Source organism: Melanotaenia boesemani, chromosome 7 (assembly GCF_017639745.1).
Source record: "Melanotaenia boesemani isolate fMelBoe1 chromosome 7, fMelBoe1.pri, whole genome shotgun sequence".
Taxonomy (NCBI): Eukaryota; Metazoa; Chordata; class Actinopteri; order Atheriniformes; family Melanotaeniidae; genus Melanotaenia; species Melanotaenia boesemani.
The window spans coordinates 521,815-534,948 of record NC_055688.1 but is presented as its reverse complement, the minus strand read 5'-3'; the positions used below and the strand labels follow the sequence as shown (position 1 = coordinate 534,948).

The following is a 13,134-nucleotide window of genomic DNA, read 5'->3' as shown; positions in this document are numbered from 1 at the left end:
AACAAGATCATCATGGCCTGTTCATATTAACTATTCAAGCCAATCTCCATTGAAAACAGGAGAATTGAAAGTGATGCCAAACTTTTGAGTGGTAGTGTACATGACATAACATCATGAAATCTGGAGGACGTCCCACGCGGCTTCCTTCAGAGATGTTGTTCCTGCAGTGAGCTCTGCTGCCTTGCGCTCCTCAGTCCGGTGGGCCACGTCATGGGATGTTTCCAGAGATGTCATGTGGAGCTGCTGATGGGGGCTCAGCACAAAGCAGCACTTGGTGGGGCCCAAATAATAATTTGAGAGGGGTACAGATGGTCGTGGTGGTGCATTGGTATGCAAACATGTTTTAGGTGGGCTCCATACTGGGAGGAGATCAGAGAGGACACGTCCTTCTTGAACTTTACCAAAGCACAGTCCACCAGTGGTACAGTCCCTGTGATTCCCGTGGTGGTTATAGGTGGAGCAGTTCCCTTGGCCTCCCCTCATAGATCTCATTCATGTGAAGCACATATCTGGAAGCTCGCCGGTCAGGTTGGAGGCTGCTTTGTATAAATAACTCCTTTAACATGTACAGTTAAATATTTTACGAGATTTTGTTAGATACAGTTCAGTGTTTTATATCATAACCGTCTAACCTGCCACACTTTAAAGTAGACTTTTTATTTTTATTTTAGTTTTATTCTTAAGCTGCTTGTTAGTTTGGTATCTGTCATGTACTCGCTGCATCTGTGCCTTCCTCTCGGGCTTCACTGTTAACTAGATGTGTGCTTCAGGAACAACAGTGTGTGTGTGTGCTTACAAAGGGAGATGGAAAGAAGGCAGGCAAAGAGGAATATAAAAGAACTAAAGTATTACCGGATTCCTGCAGTCAGTCTTCTTCCTTGCTGATACTACCACCCTCTGGTTGGTTGGACCAGGTTTGAAGCCCTGTATGTATACAAGCGAAAAAGTTAAAGATGTCTTTGTATGTGTGTGTGACTACCAACATTATGTTAGAAGATGTGGATTGTTTACCTGAATCTGAGCAGCTTTGTGTCGGGGTTCAGCTGTCAGTCCCTTCTGGCTGTAATCGGCAGACTGATACAACAAGGCTGTAATGTGGCTGCACAGCTTCACATGAACGCTGATTCATCTGCAGCCCAACAGGTTTGGAGTCTTTGAGAACCACCTTGTTACGGCTGCCTGCCTGCCGGCCTAATGACCAGACGAGACTGCAGCTCGTCTTGTCGATGACTGACAGGGAAACCTCATCTGGCGCCGCCCTACCCCCACCTGGATTGGTCCACCTGCTTCCGGGATGCCAGCTGCCGACCAATAACATTGTTGGTGCGCCTATTAAGCCCCATCATCTGCTTCACTCGAGGCAGCTGTGGACAGAGGGACGCAGCTGTGGACAGAGGGACGCAGCTGTGGACAGAGGGACGCAGCTGTGGACAGAGGGACGCAGCTGTGGACAGAGGGACGCAGCTGTGGACAGAGGGACGCAGCTTGGCAGACTGGGAGTATTGTGAACCTGTGGTTATGGAAGTTACCCTGTGTGGGCTTGGCATTGTGAAGTGAGTTCGTGTTACCTATACCCTGCTTGAGGTGAAGTCTTTTGTTTGTTATTGAGCTAAAATCCGCCCACGTGCGTGTAACCCGTTTTGTTTGGGACATTTTCAGTTTATTTATAGTAGCTATTGTAAACCCTTTTTGGTGAGACTTTCTGTTTGGCATATTATAGTACTTGCTACCCTTCGTGGGACACTTTCGGTTGTTCATTGGTTTTGAGTTACCTGTTTATTGTTTGTTTTAGTCGACACCGGACCTGTACCTGAACACTTTGTTTTAGAATAAATTGTATTTTCATTTGAGATCCGGTTTCTGACTCACTTTGTGCTCCGTCCTCATCACCCCTAGCAAACGAGGACGTAACACACCTGTAAAAGAAGTTGATACAGACAGCGTTGTGTTATGTGATTTTATCTCTATGCAGTGAGTGAAATCACTAAAACTGGTATAATAATTTATAAACACAACCACTAAAGTTGTCAGTCTTGCTAGTGATGTTTTAGTCAAATATCCTTACAGGTACAAAATACTGAATTAATTTATCTCCTGACAATGAAAGTAGAGTGTTACGTGGTTCTCATTACATTTAAAAACCAGAACAGAAACCTCTGTTTGTCATTCAGAACCTCTGAACAGCATCGAAGACATTAACAGAGAAATACAGCAGTGCAAGTAGTCAACTGCTGTTTGAGGTCATAATTACTGAGAAAACTGCTCCCATTTCCCTCCACTCAAAGTTTGCGGCTTCTCGCTCTTCTTCGTGGATCTGAAGCTGCAGAAACTGAGAAAGTTGTGGCTTATTAGCAAATACAGTTAAAAAACAATATAGTAGCCATATATTTATCTCAAAGAACCGTACAATTACATTTCTTTGTCAAATGTGAGCTTAATATGAATATATTAATATCTGGTTTCCTAATGAAACTAACATTATTAACTTATCGCTGTCTTCTGACCTCCGAGCTGCCGCTGTTAAACACTTTCTTTCATAATCGTGACTAAAGTTGGTTAAATATGACTTAAACTAACTGACGTCGCGGTGTGTTTTTTAAATGATGAACTTGAAGACAGCGGGTGGAAAACGCCGTTTTGTCCAGACTGTGCTGTGAGTTTCGAACCGGAAGTGACGGGGCTGGCTTATCGTAACCAGGAAGTGACTGTGCATTAACCCCATACAGCAGGGCTATTCAATTCGGTCCTATGAGGGCCACAATCCAGCAGGTTTTCCATGTATCCCTGCTTCAACACACCTGACTCAAATTAATGGATCTAACAGCCAATCAAGTTCTGAACAATGACTAATTAATTTGAGTCAGGTGTGTTGAAGCAGGGATACATGGAAAACCTGCTGGATTGTGGCCCTCATAGGACCGAATTGAATAGCTCTGCCATACAGGATATTACATTTTTAGTTGTGATAGGTCAAACAAAATATTGATGTTAAGAGTCGTCACAGACCCAGGCCACTTTGCTTCCATGTTACTGACGATGTGGCTGCATCACATCTTTAATTAGCTGCTGTAGCTGTAATGTGAAGTATCTGGGATTCTAAAGGCTACGACTTACCTGCACATTAATGCTGTGGAAAGACTTCTTATTCACATAATCTCCTTCATCTCCTGAAGGAGCTGTGACAGGAATCTGAGTCCATCTATGCAGCCAATCACACCCGGAAACCCTAAAACATATCAGATTAACTGATGTGTTCCACATTACAAAAAGTTCATTACTGCTTAGACAAATACCTGCAATTCTGTGGAATTCTTCTTTGATGTATCTTGTGGGTCTGTGACTTGGGAAAACCACTAATGTGTAGAGCAAACATTTCAGTGTAAGAGTGACAGTTCTCACTGTCTGACAGACTGCTGCCTTTAAGATATGCTCAGCATCACCGATGTTACAAAGAAAACTCCCGCTGGCAAAAAAAAAAAACGAAGAGCAACACAAAGAACCTGCTCCGACCTGAGAGCATGTGATTTAGGTCACTTCACAGTGAGACAGTAAATACTGAGAAACAAGGCTGAACATCAGAAATCTCCTGCACTAGTTCACCACTGAAGGTTTTAGACAGCTTAAGGAACAATTTGCATTATGGTCCTGTTTTAAGACCACTTAAAATATCTTGCTCAATAGAAATAGTTAGCAGCTTGGTTCTATCCCTTATCAGTGGGTCGGCTTCTTTACGGTCAGCCCGCAGGTGACCCGGGGAGAAGTGATGAAAAGGTTGAAAGCGTTTGCCAGTAGAAAGAGGCTTTATCAAAACAAGAGGCATGGATCTTTCAGGACGAAACCGATAATAACACAATAAAGAGTTTGTAATAAAGCCATCATTTCGTACACATTTCTGTCAGGTTGTAGTCTGTAAAGTGTAACAGTGTCCAATGGAGGTCTCTGAAAATATAAGGACGATTAGTTGGATTTTATCATTTTAACAGAATAGTCGAAAGAATCATAAAATAAGCAGTTTGTTGATTGAGGAGTCATATTCATGTTAAGTTATCAACTGAACAATTAAAGGCTAAATATCAACATTACTAATCAGGTCGAAACATTTTAAAAGTTTATTGGAAAACCGACTCTGACTTGTTTGTTCCGCTCATGTGGTTAAGAGGGGTTCATCCGTGCTCACTCGGGTTAAATGGAGTGAAAACTCCGCCCACCCGTTTAGCCGCCAGATCACCCGGGCGTTAAATGGTGCGGACCCAGTGAAAGCTTGCCAGGCGCCCCTCTCTTAGTTACCGTTGCTAGCATATCATTGGTCAGTGGCGGTACTAGGGCGGGACTTAGCGAAGAGTGGATTCCTGCCTGTGGAAAAAAGCAAGTGGCAGTTGTGGAACCAGCAGAAGGCGCTGCTGGGCCAGCAGGTCTGCTGGAACAGCCACAGGTAGGCTCCGGTCCAGAACTGCTGTGGGGAAACCAGTCCGCCCTCCCTCTTTGTGTGTGATCAACTCAGCCAGTCAGACGCCAGTGGAGTTGTGGGAGCGCGAGCCTCTTTATGCGGTGATTTGTCTTCTGGCTGCAGTGAAAGGTGCGCGCGCGGTTCCGTTTCCAGGCAGGCGGACGAACACAGATGATCCGAACCGAACCAGCAGCTTCTCCTTAACCGTGTTCCGGACCCACTTCCCACATATCTGCACCCCAGGACGGACCCAGAACGGCAGGGGGGTGGACCGGAACCGAAGGACAGTGACAGAACTTCACTGAGATTCGGAGGGTTTCAGAACCGGTCCGGTTCGTAGACCTGTGGCTTCTATTCTTTAGTTCGGTGAACTTGTGTAAAACCAGGATCAGAATTTGGTGTGTGTACGCGCGTGTGCGCAGCAGCTGCAGCAGATCTGTGCGCGTTATTCACAGCGCTGCTATGCAGACAGAGCGGAGCCAGACTCAGACAGATCCTCTGTTAGCTGCTGCTCCCAGACCCTAGCCTCCATCAGCAGGAGGAAACTTCTCCATCTGCAGGAGGAAACTTCTCCATCTGCAGGAGGAAACTTCTCCATCTGCAGGAAGTAACTTCTCCATCTGCAGGAGGAAACTTCTCCATCTGCAGGAAGTAACTTCTCCATCTGCAGGAAGTAACTTCTCCATCTGCAGGAGGAAACTTCTCCATCTGCAGGAAGTAACTTCTCCATCTGCAGGAGGAAACTTCTCCATCTGCAGGAAGTAACTTCTCCATCTGCAGGAGGAAACTTCTCCATCTGCAGGAAGTAACTTCTCCATCTGCAGGAGGAAACTTCTCCATCTGCAGGAAGTAACTTCTCCATCTGCAGGAGGAAACTTCTCCATCTGCAGGAGGAAACTTCTCCATCTGCAGGGAGTAACTTCTCCATCTGCAGGAGGAAACTTCTCCATCTGCAGGAAGTAACTTCTCCATCTGCAGGAGGAAACTTCTCCATCTGCAGGAGGAAACTTCTCCATCTGCAGGAAGTAACTTCTCCATCTGCAGGAGGAAACTTCTCCATCTGCAGGAGGAAACTTCTCCATCTGCAGGAAGTAACTTCTCCATCTGCAGGAGGAAACTTCTCCATCTGCAGGAGGAAACTTCTCCATCTGCAGGAGGTAACTTCTCCATCTGCAGGAGGAAACTTCTCCATCTGCAGGAGGAAACTTCTCCATCTGCAGGAAGTAACTTCTCCATCTGCAGGAGGAAACTTCTCCATCTGCAGGAGGAAACTTCTCCATCTGCAGGAAGTAACTTCTCCATCTGCAGGAGGAAACTTCTCCATCTGCAGGAGGAAACTTCTCCATCTGCAGGAAGTAACTTCTCCATCTGCAGGAGGAAACTTCTCCATCTGCAGGAAGTAACTTCTCCATCTGCAGGAAGTAACTTCTCCATCTGCAGGAGGAAACTTCTCCATCTGCAGGAAGTAACTTCTCCATCTGCAGGAGGAAACTTCTCCATCTGCAGGAGGAAACTTCTCCATCTGCAGGAAGTAACTTCTCCATCTGCAGGAGGAAACTTCTCCATCTGCAGGAAGTAACTTCTCCATCTGCAGGAAGTAACTTCTCCATCTGCAGGAGGAAACTTCTCCATCTGCAGGAAGTAACTTCTCCATCTGCAGGAGGAAACTTCTCCATCTGCAGGAAGTAACTTCTCCATCTGCAGGAGGAAACTTCTCCATCTGCAGGAAGTAACTTCTCCATCTGCAGGAGGAAACTTCTCCATCTGCAGGAAGTAACTTCTCCATCTGCAGGAGGAAACTTCTCCATCTGCAGGAGGAAACTTCTCCATCTGCAGGGAGTAACTTCTCCATCTGCAGGAGGAAACTTCTCCATCTGCAGGAAGTAACTTCTCCATCTGCAGGAGGAAACTTCTCCATCTGCAGGAGGAAACTTCTCCATCTGCAGGAAGTAACTTCTCCATCTGCAGGAGGAAACTTCTCCATCTGCAGGAGGAAACTTCTCCATCTGCAGGAAGTAACTTCTCCATCTGCAGGAGGAAACTTCTCCATCTGCAGGAGGAAACTTCTCCATCTGCAGGAGGTAACTTCTCCATCTGCAGGAGGAAACTTCTCCATCTGCAGGAGGAAACTTCTCCATCTGCAGGAAGTAACTTCTCCATCTGCAGGAAGAAACTTCTCCATCTGCAGGAGGACACTTCTCCATCTGCAGGAAGAAATTCTCCATCTGTAGGAAGAAACCTCTGTGGAGCAGATGATGATGGTCCAGCAGCAGAACCAGTAGAGCCTCAGAAAACCTGCAGGTCAGATGAAAGTGGTCTGAGATCTTCCTGTCTGTTTCCAGCAGCATCTCGTAGACGCTCCGTGTGGTGGAGTACTGAGTTCATAGACTACATCAGAAGTTCCGATCCTGGTCTGGGTCTGATTTAGCTGGTCAGGAGGTTGAAGATGAAGAAGCCTCTGACACTCAGCAGTACCTGGAGCAGCTCTGCTGACAGAGAACCAGAACTGAAGAAGTTCAAGAGGAAGTCCCGTGAGCCTAAAAGACTTTTCACAGCCTCTGAAAGTGACAGGATGAGAATCTTCCCAATGGACATGTCTGATGTCAACACAGCAGACGAGTCTCATATGGGGGTCCATAACGTCAGCAAGATGGCTCCTCTGCAGCGACAGCTGCTGATGCCACAGGAAGTGATGTCAGGAATGCCAGGAGACTGCATGGCTCCAGGTCACAGTGGTGCCATAGACATGAGGATAGGGATTAATGTTCCCGGTGTCACTTCCAGACTGTCCCAGTCCCCTTTGTCTCCGCTGTCCAACCATGAGATCTCCCACTGGCCCACCTCCATATCTCAGCCCCTGTCCAACAGACTCAAACTGGGCCTCCACCCTACCTTCCCTCTGTCCATGTCCACCGGTGGACACCTTTCTCCTGGACATCAGGAATTCTGTGTGGAGACATGTCTGCCAGGACAGTCTTCAGCCTCGTCCCGAGTGTCCCGGTCCTCCCAGAGTCCAGACCAGCTGGAAGTCCATGTCTCCTCCCAGAAGGTGAATATTCAAGGTCTAATGAATAAATAAATAAACATGTTGACTCCCTTTGGTCTCTTCTCTTAGGATTCTCCCAAAAAGCAGGTTGGGATGGGCGCTGATACTCGGGGACATCTCCCAGAGGTCAAAGCCGTCCAACAGACCAGGAGGCTTCTCGCCAACGCTAGGGAGCGGACCCGCGTCCACACCATCAGCGCTGCATTTGAGGCCCTGAGGAAACAGGTCAGATCCTCTATCTGAACCGAGACTGGAAAGATAAACTCCAGTTTTTCCTGCAGGAAGTGAAGCTTTTTGTTTTAAAACACACACACACGTCATTTCTACAGCCAATCAGATCTCTATTCTGATGTAAACAAAATATGTAAAATTAAGAAATAAATTGGATGGAAAAGATTTCTTAGTTTATTTTTTTAAAAGGTCAGATTACACGAACATTTAATTTCCCACACTCTGTGTGACTCTGAAGTTACCAAAAGCTTGTGGGTCTGTTTTTACTCTTCAATCTTATTGGATAATGAAACTGTCCAATCAAAGAGGAGGTCAACAAGGAAAAAGACTTGTTACCGCTCAGGTTATTTTCTGCTCTTTGATTCAATTCAGTTAAAATAATCTTTATTTATACAGCAACAATTCACAATGCAGTCATGTCGGGTCCTTTGTACAGACACGGTCCATTCATTCATTCATTCAGTCCAATTCATTCTAGTCATAGACCATAAAACTAGAAGCACTCTCAGAGAGCAGATCTCCACCAAGCCACTGAGAAAAACTCCAAAAGGTCCAACAGCCCACCCAGTACCCCCTAAATTTTGAGCTTTCTGGATCACCAGATCCAGAATACCAACATGATCTCGGTCAAACAATGTTGGATTATAACATCTAGCATGAAGTATTCTTTGGGGATTATCTGATTATCTCTGTAGTAAAGAAGCCTTGTAAACATTCCTGGATCCAGACATTGATCCAGATCACCCCCAGAATCTAATCACTGGTTCCTTTATTCCATTTCTGACATTTCCTGATCAAAATCAAAATCAATCATCGATCAAAATCCGTCTACAACTTATATTGCTGACGGACAGACAGAGACAGGTGGAGACAGAGACGGACGGACAGACAGACAGATGGAGAGACAGAGACAGACGGACAGATACGGACAGAGACAGACAGACAGAGATGGACAGACAGACAGACAGATGGACAGACAGAGACAGACAGACAGAGACGGACAGAGACAGACAGACAGAGACGGACAGAGACAGACAGACAGAGATGGACAGACAGACAGACAGACAGAGACGGACAGAGACAGACAGACAGAGACGGACAGATACGGACAGAGACAGACAGACAGAGAGACAGAGACACACCAGATCACCTCCTGTCCTCTTCTGTCTCTGTCCAGGTGCCGTGTTACTCCTATGGACAGAAGCTGTCCAAGCTGGCTATACTACGGATTGCCTGTAACTACATCCTGTCTCTGGCCCAGTTAGCGGAGCTGGACTACAGCTCGGACCACAGCAGCGTCAGCTTCTCCCAGTGTGTGGAGCAGTGTACCAGGACTCTCCAGGCTGAGGGCCGGAGCAAGAAGAGGAAGGTGAGGCTGGAAAACCCCAAAGACCCCAGATGTCAAGGAGAAACATGTTGTAAGGAATGTAGCCAGGGACAAAATTACATGTTGTCTAAATAATTACACAAAATGGCCGCATATCTGTCCTCAGATGGTCATCATACTACACCGCGTCATAACTTAGTGAGCAGAAACTAAAAGTCAGCATTCAGCTGTTTACACAATGCCAAGGAGGAAAGACATCAGCAATGACCTTAGAGAAGCAGCTGTTGCTCCCATCAATCTCCTAGGTTATCAGGTCATTTCCAGACTATCTGAAGTCCATCGACCTGCAGAGATGAAGATCTGCTGTTGGGAACTGGTAGGAGCTAGTTAACTCATTGGTATTTATTGATAGATTTTTAAAGACGGTTACCAGTATTCCAGAAGAATTATTATTCAGTAAAAAACTTCCCAACCTCAAACCCACCTACAGGCACTTTTTCTATTTGTTTTTCTTACTGGAAACCAGTCTGTAGCAGCTTTTAATCCCAGTATAACCCAGTCTGTAGCTGCTTTTAATCCCAGTATAAACCAGTCTGTAACAGCGTTTAATCCCAGTATAAACCAGTCTGTAACAGCCTTTAATCCCAGTATAAACCAGTCTGTAACAGCTTTTAATCCCAGTATAAACCAGTGTGTAGCAGCTTTTAATCCCAGTATAAACCAGTCTGTAGCAGCTTTTAATCCCAGTATAAACCAGTCTGTAGCTGCTTTTAATCCCAGTATAAACCAGTCTGTAACAGCGTTTAATCCCAGTATAAACCAGTCTGTAACAGCCTTTAATCCCAGTATAAACCAGTCTGTAACAGCTTTTAATCCCAGTATAAACCAGTGTGTAGCAGCTTTTAATCCCAGTATAAACCAGTCTGTAGCAGCTTTTAATCCCAGTATAAACCAGTCTGTAGCAGCTTTTAATCCCAGTATAAACCAGTCTGTAGCAGCTTTTAATCCCAGTATAAACCTGTCTGTAGCAGTTTTTAATCCCAGTATAAACCAGTGTGTAGCAGCTTTTAATCCCAGTATAAACCAGTCTGTAACAGCTTTTAATCCCAGCATAAACCAGTCTGTAACAGCTTTTAATCACAGTATAAACCAGTCTGTAACAGCTTTTAATCCCAGTATAAACCAGTCTGTAGCAGCTTTTAATCCCAGTATAAACCAGTCTGTAGCAGTTTATAATCCCAGTATAAACCAGTCTGTAACAGCTTTTAATCCCAGTATAAACCAGTGTGTAGCAGCTTTTAATCCCAGTATAAACCAGTCTGTAGCAGCTTTTAATCCCAGTATAAACCAGTCTGTAGCAGTTTTTAATCCCAGTATAAACCAGTCTGTAGCAGCTTTTAATCCCAGTATAAACCAGTCTGTAGCAGCTTTTAATCCCAGTATAAACCAGTCTGTAGCAGCTTTTAATCCCAGTATAAACCAGTCTGTAGCAGCTTTTAATCCCAGTATAAACCAGTCTGTAGCAGCTTTTAATCCCAGTATAAACCAGTCTGTAACAGCTTTTAATCCCAGTATAAACCAGTCTGTAACAGCTTTTAATCCCAGTATAAACCAGTCTGTAACAGTTTTTAATCCCAGTATAAACCAGTCTGTAGCAGCTTTTAATCCCAGTATAAACCAGTCTGTAACAGCTTTTAATCCCAGTATAAACCAGTGTGTAGCAGCTTTTAATCCCAGTATAAACCAGTCTGTAGCAGCTTTTAATCCCAGTATAAACCAGTCTGTAGCAGCTTTTAATCCCAGTATAAACCAGTCTGTAGCAGCTTTTAATCCCAGTATAAACCAGTCTGTAGCAGCTTCTAATCCCAGTATAAACCAGTCTGTAGCAGCTTCTAATCCCAGTATAAACCAGTCTGTAACAGCTTTTAATCCCAGTATAAACCTGTCTGTAACAGCTTTTAATCCCAGTATAATCCAGTCTGTAGCAGCTTTTAATCCCAGTATAAACCAGTCTGTAACAGTTTTAAATCCCACTATAAACCAGTCTGTAGCAGCTTTTAATCCCAGTATAAACCTGTCTGTAGCAGCTTTTAATCCCAGTATAAACCTGTCTGTAGCAGCTGGTTCCAGTAGTTTGTATTGGGACTTCCTACAACTGGACAAACTGTTTCTGCCTCATTTCCATGTGTGTTTCAGTGAATCTCTGCAGCTTCAAGCTGATGAACATCAGACTTTAGAGAGAAACTTTAACCAGAAAACTAGTCAGGCTAACCAGTAATGGTTCAATGTAACTAACTGGGTTTAGTCCTGTTGACAACCAGGGCTGGTGGTGAACTACCAGGATTCAGCAGATGTGGATGAAAGTTTGGGTGGAAATATTTCACTGTGAGCTCGTCTGTTGGTTTTCCTGCTGCCTGTGTGTGTGTGTGTGCTGAGTCGCAGACACCAGATGTTTAGAGTGGAGGGAAGTGGAGCTGGCGCCATGAAGGGCAGAGGGCAGCATGAAGGCACGCCAACTGAAAGCACACACACATTCCCGGCAGTCTCTCCAACACATTCCCCCACTCCAGCGCTCCGGGCCATCTGCTCCACCAGGAGGGAAAAAACACCGTCATCCTCAGCCTGCCAGACAGCAGCAGCTGGTGGGAGGATGGGGGGTGGGGGTGGGGGTGGGTCTTTCATCAGGACTTTACCGCTAGTTTCTACCTTCAGCAGCACACACATAAAAGTGTGTGTGCTGCAGCTGTGTGCGTGTCTGTGCTTTCATGCAGCCAGGCCCCATGCACGTGCACTTACATGCGTGTCCCTATCATAGCTCATATGATTATTAGACTTTGATCACATTAGACAACCTTATCCATTCACTTTGATTTGTCCAGGTTGTCCCAGTAAGACCTAAGTTCTCCCAGAGAGACACAGCCTGTCCTAGTGAGTTACTGGTGATATACAGGGGAAGGAAAGGAGGGGGAAGAGGAAGGCTGGAGAGTCCAGATCCACGACCAACCACCCCCAGGCACACCCATGGGTGCATGTGATCCCTCCCCACATACACAACTATGTCCCGCTTATCCTGACACACACCCCAACCCCAGTGTCTCCTCCTACGATCCCCCAAGCCCCACTCAGCCTCCCTACATACCCCTACACCCCTCTTGCCCCTGACCATACCAAGTCCCTGGGCGGCAACCAGACACCAGGACATGCACCAGCCCACCCCGTGGCAGCATACTCAGGCAGGCCCAGAACCCCCAGCACTAAACAACCCCTCCAAGAGAGGGGGTCACCCCAGACACCAGAGCCCAGAACCCCCACCCAGCCCACCCCAGAACGGTCTGGCCATCCAACGGTGGCCACAGCCCACCGACACGAGGTGACCCCATCCACAGACCCCCCTCACCTCCTCATTACAGACCTCCAACCAAGGGTACAAGTCAGGGTCTCAGCCAGGGCTCCAAGCCTGGGGGGCCTTTGCTGTGTGCCATTACCTTTCCTTTCTGAACACTGGCAGCAGTGTGACCAGAAATGTAACTGCGTTCTTCTTGTGTTTCAGGAGTGAAGCAGAAGAAGAAGTCTGGGTGGATGAAGAGGACAGAGCATGATGGGACTCTCATGATGAACTTATAACTAACACATGAATAATTTCAGCAGTGAGACATCTGATATGTAAACAACTGTTCCCACTTATTCTGCTCAGAATGACGATTTTAAGACAAGAAATCTTCAGAAATCATATCTGTAACAGGTTTATTCTGTAAAAGAAGATGAGTTCCACCCAAATGAAACGCAGAATTCCAGTTTCTACTGGAACGTTCCTGGGAAGTGGTGCTGACAGGACAGAAAATCCAAAACGTCCTGCTCATCCCGTCTAACAGCTGCAAGATCTCTACCACATCTGGACGTTTAACCAAGATCCAGACCAGATGCTGATGGTCAGGCCTTTTCTATGTTACACAGTTCTATGTAGCTCAGTTGAACTTGTATTAAGCCAGATCTAAAACAAATAAAACTCTTTTATAAATGACTCTGATTAACTTCATTTTCTAATGAAACTAACTAATACTGTCACAAAAGTAAGTGTAATAT

At 45.7% G+C, this 13,134-nt stretch overlaps 1 protein-coding gene across 1 annotated transcript; it reads left to right on the top strand.

Moving 5' to 3' along the window:
- The first annotated feature begins 6,550 nt into the window (after positions 1–6,550).
- On the top strand, positions 6,551–9,483 carry atoh8 (atonal bHLH transcription factor 8). The gene is made up of 4 exons (XM_041991250.1): positions 6,551–7,496; positions 7,563–7,718; positions 8,902–9,139; positions 9,218–9,483. Exons 1-4 carry the CDS (start codon positions 6,894–6,896, stop codon positions 9,262–9,264), a joined length of 1,044 nt encoding a protein of 347 aa, XP_041847184.1. The 5' UTR covers positions 6,551–6,893; the 3' UTR covers positions 9,265–9,483.
- Positions 9,484–13,134: the final 3,651 nt, after the last annotated feature.